General features: G+C 51.5%; 1 protein-coding gene across 1 annotated transcript in view; it reads left to right on the plus strand.

The window, feature by feature from the left end:
- Positions 1 to 13395, plus strand: part of TP53BP1 (tumor protein p53 binding protein 1) — a 55640-nt gene that overhangs the window by 9881 nt on the left and 32364 nt on the right. The window contains exons 2-8 of the mRNA XM_015410396.1: positions 763 to 909; positions 2348 to 2405; positions 2662 to 2849; positions 7593 to 7707; positions 8256 to 8347; positions 8529 to 8665; positions 9203 to 10292. Coding sequence (XP_015265882.1) covers positions 763 to 909; positions 2348 to 2405; positions 2662 to 2849; positions 7593 to 7707; positions 8256 to 8347; positions 8529 to 8665; positions 9203 to 10292 — 1827 coding nt within the window. The remainder of the gene's footprint in view (positions 1 to 762; positions 910 to 2347; positions 2406 to 2661; positions 2850 to 7592; positions 7708 to 8255; positions 8348 to 8528; positions 8666 to 9202; positions 10293 to 13395) is intronic.

Here is a 13395-nt window from a genome sequence, read left to right on the forward strand (position 1 = left end):
GTGTCAGTTCCAAACCCAAATTTTGAACTACATTTGCTTCTTTAGAAGCTCAGTTTCTGCTGTAATGGGTAGAGTGTGGGGCTACGATCTGGGAGACCCAGGGTCTGAAACCCCCCCCCCCCCCCGCACTCTGGCGTGGAAGCTCTCTGGGTGACCTTGGACTAGGCACACCCCCTCAGCCCAGCCTGCCTCACAGGGATGGTGTGAGCCACTCTGGGACCCCGGAGGAGAGAAGAGTGGGGCATAAACAAAGGAAGTTTGGTGTAGTGGTTAGGTGAGCGGACTCTAATCTGGGAGAACCGGGCTTGATTCCCCCACTCCTCCGCTTGCACCTGCTGGTGTGACCTTGGGTCAGTCACAAGTTCTGGCACAGCTGTCCTTGAAACAGCAGTTTCTGTCAAGAGCTCTCTCAGCCCCACCCACCTCACAGGGTGTCTGTTGTGGGGAGGGGAAGGGAAAGGAGTTTGTGAGCCACTCTGAGACTCCAAGTGAAGGGCGGGGTATAAATCCAGTCTCCTCCTCCTCCCCCCCTCCCCCCCCTCCTCCTCCTCCTCCTCCTCCTCCTCCTCCTTCTTCTTCTTCTTCTTCTTCTTCTTCTTCGTCGTGTGGGGGGAAACAAATAAGCCATGCTTCTACAAGCAGGGGTGCTCTTTTCACCTAGTCCGTCCTGGGAAAGTGGTGGGCAGGTCCATGTCCTGAGGCTGGCTCTGGCTGTTTCTCAGATCTGTTGACATGTGGATTTCTCTCTTTATTGGTGTTTAGATTCTGGGACATCGCAGGTGGGCTTGGGTGCGCTGGAACTTTCCCAGAGCCAGGAGTTAGAGAGCTCTGAGACGGCAAGCCCTGCGGACAAGGAGCGGGGGCGCTCCGGAGACACGACTCTGGGAGGAGAGGAAGGCTCCAAAGGTGGTACGTGAGTGCTGTGTATGCCTGGGTAGCTGTATGCTCAGGGCAGCAGTCCCTACGCTTTCTGAGCTTGCAGGCCCTTTTGGTGCCGAAATGGCTGCCGGAGGAGGCGAAACCAGACCTCTCTCCTTGCCTTGCAAAAGAATGGTATGGCAACCCTGCTAAACATGTTCAGAGTCCGGCCACTTGTCTGTCAAGGTTAGCGTGACCTGTGCTTGGGTTGGAAGCCTGGAGCTGCCACCAGGAGGACAGCAAGCCTGGGGGAGCAATGGGTGGGTGGGTGGGCGGGCTTCTGAATCCCCTCATGCTGCTGCAGCCCAGCTGCCCGGACTCTTGGGCTAGAGCAAAGCTCCCTCCCCGCTTTGCAGAAGCAGCTCCCAGTGACCGTCAGTCCGGTCTGAAGAGGAGGGAGGGAGGGAGGGGAGGCACAGGCTGGCGAAGGGAAGGCCTGGGACTTGCCCAGCTTCCTGATCCTCCAGGGGCTGCGGTTGCCCTTGCAGCTGTGGAAGACCCTTTCATTGGCAGGTGGGCAGCAGGTAGCAAGCCCTGTCTGGCGAGGGTCCTGGCCCCCACCCCCACTCTCTGAAGAAGAGCTGGGTGGACGCTAGTGCGGAGGCCCTGGCTGTGGACGGGGGCTTGCAGTGGGAGGCGATGGTCATGGAATGCAGCTTGAAACGTCTCTCCTGGGTGGGGAGAGGGGCCGCCTGGAACCGCTGAGCAGGGTCTCCAGGCTGTTCCTTTAGTGGGGACTTTGATTGCGGCAGGAGAAGGGTCATATGGCTGCCTCCCCCCCCCCCCCCCCCCCGCGTGCGGCGGTTTTTTTTTTTTTGGGGGGGGGGGGTGGGGGTGGGTGGGAATACTGTTCTTACCCTTTTGGGAAAAGCCATGGTTAAGTAATGCTGTTTGGGCTGCAGACAAGGGAGTGTCACGAGCCGTTGTTGACTGTTGAAGTGGCATGTGCTGCTAGCTACACCAGTGTTAAACTTGAAATGGTAATCAGAAAATACGTTTAAATTTTTGCCCAGTTTCACTGCTGTCGAGGCTGAGGTTCCGCCGTGGTGTTGTGGTGGGAAAATGCTCTGCAGAGAAAGAGCGAAAGAGGGGCTGAGAAATGCCAGTGGGAAGAGCCCATCTGCTGCAGCCACAGCTTTAGTGTGCTGTTCCTTCTGAAGGCTGTGTGACTTAGTGCAGAATCATTGCGCAGCTGCCTCTCCTTTGCAAAAGGGGGGGGGCTGCCCCCGTTCTTCTCTGGGGAGCGTGTATATGAGAAGCTTGGGTCTGAGTGCAGGGGCCAGGCTAGGCCCCAGTGAAGTCGGGTTTTTGTCATTCTCGGGAAACAGTGCGAGAGATTTGTGCCAGTGTTTGTGCATCCTCTGGCATTTGGCCCAGTGGTGGCCCCGGTTGTGCACAATGGTGGCCGCTTTTTCTGTCTCATTTGCAGATCTTAATACAGCAGCGCCTGGTGAAATAACAGGGTTTGGGAGTGATTGCATTGAAAGGTAAATGTCCCCCCCCCCCCCCCCCCCGGGGCTGCCTGACTGATTCTTGTGAGAGAGCCTGGCCGTGTGTGCACCCCCTGGCCTTTTGGGCAGAGAGAGGGACGCAGCTCCTTTGCTTTGTCCCGTGGAAGGCGGGCATACAAGTTTCTTTGCTAGTACATCTCTCCTTTACCTGCTGGCCAAGTGCCATGAGGGCTGTTGTTGGCTTGTAGTTATGCTGCACCAGGGTGAATATTGATTATGCCGATGTTCCCAGCTCACAGGTCATGTCCGGTAGCACCCCCAGAATTCTGCAACTCTGTAAAGAGACCATCGGTTGCCCAATATCTGCGTGCAGTCAACATGAAAGAAGGCCACAAGCAAAGGAGCCCTTGCGTTGGGGTTCACCCGGTGTTGAGATCTTGTCTACTCAGGAGGATATGTTTGATCAGACTAGGCTGACAGGTGAAGATGGACCGTGTGCTTCTTCGGCAGTGTGCCCTCTCTCCTCTGCTCTGTGTGGGCCATGGGAGCAGCAGGGCTGACTGCAGCCCAGCTTCTCCAGGCACTCGGGGGGGAGAGAGAGAGTGTGAGTGTGTGTGTGTGTGTAACACTCTTGAAACTGTTTGCAAATCTGTACACAAGGGGTTGTGGTAGTGGGGTGTCAGACGTGGATGGCAGGAGTTCTAGTGAGGCTTATGAATCTTTCTAATTTCCGGAATAGGTTTTAAAGACAGCCACACAAGACTCTTAATGGCGATCCTGCTGCGGTGACAGTCCCACCAGCACTTTTGGACTGTTCTGGTTTGCAGATCCTAGAGGGGCAGCTGCTGTGTTGGCCGGTTGCAGCAAACATAACCAGGAGGCTTGTGGTAGCTTTTGAAGCCACTCCTAGTCCACGGAAGCCCCTGTGTGAAGTTGAACTCTTGTTTGTCTTTAAGATGTCACAGGACTCCTGTTGGTTTTGCAGAGAAAGTTCATACAGGACTTGTGAGATTCGAGCATGGGCTTGGCCTTCCCAGAGCGCAGTTCATTCCTTGCAGTCTCAGCCGTCTGCAACACCCTGATGGTGCTTCTCTCAGCATCTAACCATTCAAGCTATAGCTGTCTTGTGCTAGCCCAAGGAGAGCTGGAAAAATCCCAGTCAGGATTCTAAACACTTCCTGCTACCATTCAGGAAGACGCTAAATGTTGGGAATACGTGAAGCTGCCTTCTTGTGAGCCAGACTGTTACGTCTGCTTAGCTCTGTCAGTGTTGTGGCTTTTCCAGAAAGATTAGAATCGGGGGAAACTCGGGGAAATTATCTGTTGCCTTAACTAGAGCATAATCCGATTTAGGAAACACATTTACAAAGTATTTGAAATTAGTTTTATGTCCTAATAGGAACAAATACTTGGAATATTTCATAAGCAGCCCTCTCGCCCCCTCCCCAAATTGATTGAGTTGCATGTTATATGTAATTACATCCAGACCGATGAGGAAATAGTTTGGAATAATACTTGTAATTTTTAAGCGGAAATATGTAGATACGTAAAATTTTCAGACATTTTGAAGTCGCAGGGGTTTTCAAGTTTTTGGATAAAAATAGAAATTTTAGGAAAATCAAAATTTATATAATACTTTTCTATGAAACCTAAACCTGTTGTGTTACTTTAACAACATAAAATGCAAACTTTGTAACTCACCACATAAAATATCGATTGACATATTTTATGAACGTTAAACGTATAAATGCCTTAGTTTTCTGCCTGAAGTATTGCAGATGTACTCTGTGCTAAGGCATCTTTTGCTCATTCTAAGAGCCACGGGTCCGCCTCTCCCTCGCGACATAGTTTAGCTCTCTGCCAGGGAGGTCATGGAGAGATGCCCTTCAGTCCCACTCTGCCCCGTCCGTAGCCTCACTCGTGTGTGTGGCCGGTTCGTTCTGTCGGGGACTGGCGATTACAGTGTCCTGCCCACTTGGCGAGGTGAGACGTACAAATAGGGATTTTGGCTTTGGTTGTGAACATCGAATCAAAACCAGTCATGTGAGTTCGGAAATTTTTGGTTGGATTATTATATATATACGCGTGTGTGTGTGTGTGTGTGATTTTAGTTTTCTCCCCATCCATTTAAAAATCAATAAAATGTACACGTTTTTTCCACACAATATTAATTTTAGTTATGTTTTTTAAATTATTTCTATGTCACCTTCGCAAAGTCCTGCTTGAGGCAGCTTATAATTAAAAACCACAGTATCAAAATGCAAGCCATGAAGGCGCTTCATTTAGTTTCTACCCAAAACTGTTCTCCCCAGTGGGGGACCCCCCCCCCCCCCAGTGGCTGACGTCCTTCTCCTCTCCTCCATTTGATCCTCACAAGGACCCTGTGAGGTGGGCGAGGCTGAGGCGGTCTGTGGAGGCTCCCGCGGTGGAGCCGGGACGCTTGGAACGGAGCCTCCCCCGGTCCTTGTCCAGCCATCTACTCCACCGCGGCTTGAAAACTGCCCTGTTTGCCTAGTACTGTGTCTGCAGTGGCATCCTGAATGTTAACTTTATGCAATAATCTTTAGAAATTGAAGATTTTTCTGTAGAAACATAAGGCAGTGGAAAATGTTCTGCCCTACATCTCTGTGCTGGGTGTTGTCTGCTGTGACTGGTAGTGGTGGTCCAGGGTCTCAAGCAACAGAGGAGGCTATTTCCCCTTACTGGCGGCTTGAGATGCTTCAGGGGGGGGGGGGGGGGAGGCCAGGGTTTGAACCTGGGGTACTGGGCAGGTGCTCTGCCACCGAGCGGCAGCCTGCTTGGGCACATGTTTAAATTGGAAGTTCTGTATGTTCACGCTAAGAAGTGTAGGTGGTCTTCAGCAGTTCCGTGTCTTTAAAACATTATGTGCACATTCATTCTCATATGTGCTGAGGGATGGAGGGTGGAGTCTTGGCACGTCTTCCGTGGGGTGAGAAGCAGCTTGTCTTGGGTGGCTCATGGCCACACGTCAGTAGAATAAGAGACGCCAATGTTGGATCAGGCCAAAGGCCCATCCAGTCCAACACTCTGTGTCACACAGTGGCCAGAAATACCAGTGCCATCAGGAGGTCCAGCAGTGGGGCCAGGACATTAGAACCCCTCCCCCTGTTGACCCCCCCCCCCAAGCACCAAGAAGACAGAGCATCACTTGCCCCAGAGCCCCTAGCTATACCTTGTGGCTAATAGCCACTGATGGACCTCTGCTCCATATGCTTATCTAATTCCCTTTTGAAGCCGTCCATGCTTGTAGCACCCACCACTTCCTGTGGCAGTGAATTCCAAGTGTTAATCACTCTTTGGGTGAAGAAGGACGTCCTCCGTTCTAACCCGACCGCTCTGCAGTTTCATGGAGTGCCCACGAGTTCTTGTATTGTGAGAAAGGGAGAAAAGTACCTCTTTCTTTACCAGCTCTTTCCCATGCATAATCTTATAAACCTCGATCATGTCACCCCTCAGTCGTCTTTTCTCCAAGCTAAAGAGCCCTAAGCGCTTTAACCTTTCCTCATAGGGAAAGTGTTCCAACCCTTTTATCATTCGAGTTGCCCTTTTCTGCACTTTTTCCAAAGCTATAATATCCTTTTTAAGGTGTGGTGCCCAGAACTGCACACAGTATTCCAAATGAGGTCTCACCATTGATTTATATAGGGGCATTATTATATTGGCTGATCTGTTTTCAATACCCTTCCTAATAATCCCCAGCATAGCATTGGCCTTCTTTATTGCAGTCACACACTGTCTCGACATTTTCAGTGAGTTATCCACTACAACTCCAAGATCTCTCTCTTGCTCAGTCTCTGCCAGTTCAGACCCCATCAATGTGTATTTATATTTAGGATTTTTGGCTCCAATGTGCATCACCTTGCACTTGGCCACATTGAACCCCATTTGCCATGTTGACGCCCACTCGCCCATCCTTGACAGATCCCCTTGGAGTGCCTCACAATCCTCACTGGTTTTCACCACCCTGAACAACTTTGTATCATCCGCAAATTTAGCCACTTCACTGCTTACTCCCATCTCCAAATCATTAATGAACAAGTTAAAAAGCAGTGGACCAAGTACTGATCCCTGCGGTACCCCACTGCTTACCACCCTCCACTGAGAAAATTGCCCACCTACACTCACTCTCTGTTTTCTATGAACTAGCCAGTTTTTGATCCATAAAAGGACTTGTCCTTCTATCCCATGATTTTTGAGCTTACTTAGGAGCCTTTGATGAGGAACTTTATCAAAAGCTTTCTGGAAGTCAAGGTAAATAATATCTATTGGATCCCCCTTGTCCACATGTTTGTTCACCCCCTCAAAGAACACTAACAGGTTAGTGAGACAAGATCTTCCCTTACAGAAACCGTGCTGAGTCTGCCTCAATAGGTTTTGTTCATCTATGTGCCTACTAATTCTTTCCTTAATAATGGTTTCCACCAATTTACCCGGTATCGACGTCAGACTGACTGGCCTGTAATTTCCCGGATCTCCTCTGGAACCCTTTTTAAAGATGGGAGTGACATTAGCTACCTTCCAGTCCTCAGGAATGGAGGCAGATTTTAAGGAAAGATTACATATCTTTGTCAGGAGATCTACAAGTTCACATTTGAGTTCTTTCAGAACTCTCGGATGTATGCCATCTGGGCCTGGTGATTTTCCAGTTTTTAAGTTGTCTATCAGTTTTAGGACCTCCTCTCTCGTCACCTCAATCTGACTCAGGTCTTTCAACACCCCTCCTGAAAGTACGTCTTGGAGGGTGGCTGCGGCTCGGTGGGAAGGCACGCACTCCTCGCGGGCAGGAAGTCTGATGGGCCGTCCCGAAGCACCTCGGACGGTGGAAGCTGGGCAGCAGGTGCCCATCAGGGTCGACGCAGGGCTGACCTAGAAAGGCCAGTGGTCCAGCTTGGTCTGAGGCAGCTTCATACGTTCGTGTCACAAGGAGTCTTGTGGCACCTTAGAGGCTGATGGGACGGATTCCTGCCTTCGCTTTTGTGAGTCTGAGACCCCTTCATCAGGTGCTTGAAGTATGTTGGTTAAGGAGAAATAAGTGCTACTTCTGATGAAGAAGTGTCTGTGCCTCATAGAAAGTTTCAGTCTCCTTAAGGTGCCGCTGGACTCCTCTCTGTGTTTTTCTACCAGAGACCAACATAGCAGCCTTGCAGTGTGAATATGCATAATGATTCTCTTGATTTTCTTGTTTCCTTGTCTTCTGAATAGCTTCGACTGGCGGCAGTAGCGTGCCCAAGGTGGAAGAAGATGCTGGTTCTCTGACACTCACCCCCGTTGACTCTCTGCATGTCCTCCACCTCTCCGGGCAGGGTCCTCTTTTCACGTAAGCTACAAGTTCATTTTGGTGGCTTTTGCTACCTGCGTACTTGAGAGTATTTAGTTTTCAGTTGACTGGCTGTCCCTGCTGGCCTCTGTGCAGTAACTGAGTCAGTTTTACAGCTGGCAGCCTGTGTCCTGGTCTGCTCTTTAATTGCGTTTGCCTTTTAAAACATTCACTTTCTCAGGCTACTGGCTTTCTTTGCAGCTTCTTCTTTCCTCCTCCTGTGCATTGGGTTCTCCTTTGTCCTCTGTCTTTCCTTTTTGTTTGTAAGTCCACGAAGCCGTTTTCTACAGCCGACTTAAGGTTATGAGGCAAAACTGTGTGATGTTTTCATTGCTGTCCTTAGTGAGGTGTACTGCGTGAGCTGCCCACAAGCTCTTTGACTTTGATGGGCCCAGGTGTGGCTGTGTCCGGTGAACTGGACCCCTCGTCTTCCGCTCCGGGGAGGATGGACTTGTGCCGTGTGAGCTGGGACTCGCACTTCTCTCGGGGGCTTGTGGGGGCCGGAAGGCTCTGGAACAACTGTGCTTTTCTTCTCCCCCCCCCCACAGCGGTGCTTCTGCTGGTACTGAACCTTCTCCTGATTGCTCGCAATCCATACCTCTCATTGTCCCAAGAAGCCCGACGGAAGAGTCCACAGGTGGTATGTCATCCTTCCCTTCCAGGGGCCTCTGTAACCCGTGGCTCCACAGTTTGGGTCCCCTTTGAGTCCTGGGGGGGGGGGGGGGGGCGGGGACCCCCCCCCGCCCAGCTGTGGAACTCTCTGCTCCGGCCGCAAGAACAAAGAGGGCGACTTTTCAGCCTTCCCCCATCTTCTCTTGCAGCGGCGGGAAGGGAGCAGGAGGAGTTGTCAGATGGGAAGGCTGCAGGGCTTCCTCAGGCCTCCACGCCCGTCTCCGGCAGCATTCCTTCTGTGGCTGCGGGGTTCATTCCCATTCCGTCACAGCCAGAGTTTTCTCATGTGAGTAGATGATGCTCCCCAGCAGTGCGACGGGTCTGTACTGGTTGCTTGTGTTGGGAGGCGTGCAGGAAGCAGCAGAGTCGGCGTATCAGCACGTGAAGTGAGGAGGCATCCCAACGGGCAGTTCTGTGGTGTGACAGCCCCCTTTTCTGGATGTCACGGAAAGCTGGGAATGGGAAGTGTTCGGCTGGCTGTGGGTTCCCTACGGGTAAATTTCCTGTCCTTTGGTTCTCAGCGGCTGGAAGATAGTGTTTACATGCTGGATGGAAGGTCGCTGTGGAGCGTGGTCGTGTCCTTTTCCGTAGTTACAGGAAGCCTTCCTGTAGTGGCCGTCCTCCTGGTGCGGGCCGGCTGAGGGCTCCGCTCTGTGCCTCCCCCCCCCCCGCATCCCCTGCTTGGTTGGGTTTTGCCTCTTGGGAGAGGGAGCCAGGGTGCGGCACCCCTGGTTCTCTTGCGAGAGAGCCTGTGTGACTTGAGGGTGGCTTGCCAAGTGCCTGCCGTAGGGATGTTGTACCCTCAACTGTCTTCTTCTTTTAGGACACCTTCCTCCCAACGCCAAGCTTGGAGGAAGGGCCGGAGACACAAGCAGAGAGAGGGGATAGCTCTGAAACGCTGGAGAAAGTGACTGCATCCACAGGTGCTTGCGCATTGGTGCTTTCTGCTAGTGAACACAGCCAGGTCACTCAGGCAGAGGGCAGAGCTCTGCGGGCGGAGGAGAAGGGCACGGCGACTGGCGATGTTCCGGCCGAGCTCAGCCATGGCACGCAGCCGGGCCTTAACCAGGGCGGCCGAGCCTTGCAGACGCCGACCGAAGGAAGAACCTGCCCTGCCCCCGTTGGGATCGGAGACGGGGCTCGTGCAGCTCTTGGGAACCAGGCCTCTCCGGGGAGCTTCTTGGGAAAAGGGTCTCTGGTGGAGGAGATGCCCAGTGTGGAGCAGAGAGAAACAAAATCATCGAGTGATGAAGGGTGTTCCTTCCACTTGATGCTTTCTCAAGAGCCGTCCCTTTGCCAGGAAGACACGGCAGCAAAGCATGTGGTATCTGCTCCTGCTCCAGCCACAGAGACTTCTCAACATCCGCCCCAGGGGACTCAGGACATGGGAGGCTCGAGGAAAGACTCCTTGGAGGAAGCGGAGGCTGCCCGAGGAGGGCGGAACGAGTTCAAGGCCGGCCCGCAGGTGCTGAAGGGCCGTGAGGCCCGGCCCCAGCTTGACACAGACAGTGAGAGGTGCCCGGAGGGGGTCCGTGCTCTCCCCGCCCGGAAGCTGCCTGCCGGGATCCCTGCAGAGGCGGCAGGGGCAGAGGACAGCCGTGCAGAGGCAGCAGGGGCAGAGGAGAACAGGGGCCTCCCGCTGGATGAGGGGAGAGCCCGGCGGGGCCGTGTGCCGGAGAGCCCAGCCGCTGGCGGAGAGCCCGTGGCCGTTCTGGAGAGCCAGCTGACTCCTGAAAGAAACCTGCCACTGCCAGGGAAAGGGGAGGAAGTGTTGACAGGGACTCCGAAACCGGGAGCCCGTCCACTGGAGGCAGGAAGCTGCACGGAGAACCAGCAGGAGGAGTCGAGCGCGCTGGAGGAGGAGAAGCAGCTGCAGGACAAGTCGTCTGATGCCCCTGCTCTCCTGCCCGCTGGTAAGTGGCCTGGGTGTGTGGCATACGGCTGAGCAGAGGGGAGTGCCAAGCAGCCCCGCAGGGGTCAGGAGACAGTGTCCGCCAGTCTCTCTTGGTGCGATCGTCCCATAGTGTCAGGGATGGGGTGGAGTTGCGCACCTGTTTGCTTCTGATTGAAAGAGCCCCAGAGAATTTGTGGGGTACCCCTGAGTTCTAGTAGTATGGGGGGAGCGAGAAAAGGCATGCTTGATCCACCCCCACCCCCGTGCACAATACCTATGTCCTGTCCTCCCTTGACCGTCTTATTTTTCTGGACTGAAATGTCTGTCTGTTGTTTAAGGGGGTTAAGGGGTAAAAAGGGTGCTTACCTGAAACAATGGACACTCCCGTACCAAGACTGTCGATGTTTAGTCCTCTAACTTCCTCACTGCAAGATAGATTCAGGTGGGTAGCCTGACTCTGATACCCGGAATGAAATTTTGCTGGTCTTAAAGGTTAGGGTTTTGCAGCAGAGCTTGTATCCTAGCGACAGATTGTCTTTGCGCTACAAGTTTTGCAGGACATTCCTTTTAAGGGCTGACTTCCCCCTCCTCTTGAATTCCAACAGAATTTGTGGGCTGGGGGCCTGGGGGACACTAGGTGCCAGGAGCAAAGTTCAGGTGCCAGTTAACCTGGTGCCAGGAATTGTCAAGGCCTGGTGAATCTGTTGTTCTGTCGCCCACCAGGAGATGTGTGTCTGACTCCTGTGAGAGGCTACAAGGACTGCAGCCTGTCTGACAGGACTTGGTTGCAAGGAACCAGCTTGACATCCAAGTTGCCTCAGTTCAGAAGATCAAGACAGATGGATCGTGTCAATGTCCAAGTTCAGCACACATTGGCTATAACGTCAGATAATAGGCAAGGCATTGATGCTTTCAGCGGCAGGAAACCTGTGTTGGACGAGGGCTGTGCAGGAGCTCCTAAGTCTGACAGCTTTTTCCTGTTCCTCCACCACGGGTAGTTAGACAACAGCTGTGCTTGCCTGGCGTGGGGTAGCGCTTGCCTGACCTCTTGGGGGGGTTACAACCCACGTCTGAAGGGCATCCTCTGCTGCGTTGAGTCTCCTGAGGCCACATTGAGGAACATTTCTGTTTTTAGCCACCTGGCTATAATCTTCTGTCATGTTAACTGGCATATTCTTTCTGCTATCTCTTTACTTTATTTGCCCATCCTGCTGTTTATTCTTTCCTTGCATGATCTTCCAGGGATTTTAGTCCATTCATTATCACAACATTTGTATTTTCCCAAGAACTTCAGCCTTTCACCATTATCTCACTTGCACGCCGTACATCTGCTTCCTTCAGCTCCAACATCTCCTTTAGTGATAATTCAATGTACACATTGACTATATTGTAATCTGTATATCAATATATTGTTTAGGCAATATTTTGTTGTTGTTCAGTCGCACAGTCTAGTCTGACTTTTCACGACCCCATGGACCACATCATGCCAGGCCCTCCTGTCTTCCGCCATCCTCTGCTCAATTTCATGTTTGTTGCCTTGGTAACACTGTCTGACCATCTCATCCTTTGCCGTCCCCTTCTTCTCTTACCTTCCGTCTTTCCTAGCATCAGGGTCTTCTCCAGTGAGTGCTCCCTTCTCATTTGGTGGCCAAAGTATTTGAGCTTCAGCTTCAGTATCTGGCCTTCTAGGGAACAGTCAGGACTAATTTGATCTCCTTGCAGTCCAAGGGACTCTCGAGTCGTCTCCAGCACCATAATTCGAAAGCATCTATTCTTTGGCGCTCGGCCTTCCTTATGGTCCATCTCTCACAGCCATACATGAATACTGGGAATACCATTGCTCTGACTATGTGGACTTTTGATGGCCTTGTAATGTCTCTACTTTTTATTATGCTGTCTAGGTTTGCCATCGCTTTCCTCCCAAGGAGCAGGCATCTTTTAATTTCATGGCTGCAGTCACCATCTGCAGTGATCTTGGATCCCAGGAATGTGAAGTCTGTCACTACTTCCATGACTTCCCTTTCTATTTGCCAAGGAGTGATGGGGCCGGATGCCATGATCTTAGTTTTTTTGATGTAGAGTTTCAAGCCAATTTTTGCCAAGGAGTGATGGGGCCGGATGCCATGATCTTAGTTTTTTTGATGTAGAGTTTCAAGCCAATTTTTGCGCTCTCCTCTTTTACCCTGAGCAAGAGGCTCTTGAGGTCCTCTTCACTTTCTGTCATTGGAGTGGTATCATCTGTATATCTGAGGTTGTTGGTGTTTTCCCCGGCAATCTTAATTCTGGCTTATGATTCATCCAGGGTGGCATTTCACATGATGTACTCTGCATATTAATTAAATAAGCATGGTGACAATATACATCCTTGCCGTACTTCTTTCCCTATGCTAAACCAATCAGTTGTTCCATATCCAGTTCTAACTGTCACTTCTTGACCCTTATACAGGTTTCTCAACCAATCAGTTGTTCCATGTCCGGTTCTGTCGCTTCTTGACCCTTATACAGATTTCTCAGGAGACATGTGAGGTGGTCTGGTACTCCCATCTCTTTAAGGACTTTCCCCAGTTTGTTGTGGTCCACACAATCAAAGGCCTTCTTGATAGTCAATTAAGCAGAAGTAGATGTTTTTGTGGTACTCCCTTGCTTTCTCCATAATCCAGCGAATGTTGGCAATTTGATCTCTTATTTCTCTACCTCTTCGAAACCTGGCTTGTACTTCTGGCAGTTCTCTATCAACATACTACTGAAGCCTAGCTTGTAGGATCTTTAGCATGACCTTGCTAGCGTGTGAAATGAGTGCAATTGTGCGATAGCTTGAACATTCCTTGGCATTGCCCTTCTTTGGGATTGGAATGTAAACTGACCTTTTACAATCCTGTAGCCACTGTTGCGTTTTCCAAATTTGCTGGCATATGGATTGCAGCACTTTAACAGCATCATCTTTTAGAACTTTGAATAGCTCAGCTGGGATACCGTCATCTGCGCTAGCTTCGCTGTTAGTAATGCTTTCTAAGGCCCATTTGACTTTGCACTCCAGGGTGTCTGGCTCGAGGTCAGCGATCACACTGTCGTGGTTGTCAAGGACATTGAGGTCCTTCTTGTATAGTTCTTCTGTGTATTCT

This window comes from Gekko japonicus, unplaced genomic scaffold, assembly GCF_001447785.1.
Source record: "Gekko japonicus isolate JY-2015 unplaced genomic scaffold, Gekko_japonicus_V1.1 scaffold1830, whole genome shotgun sequence".
Lineage (NCBI taxonomy): Eukaryota > Metazoa > Chordata > Lepidosauria > Squamata > Gekkonidae > Gekko > Gekko japonicus.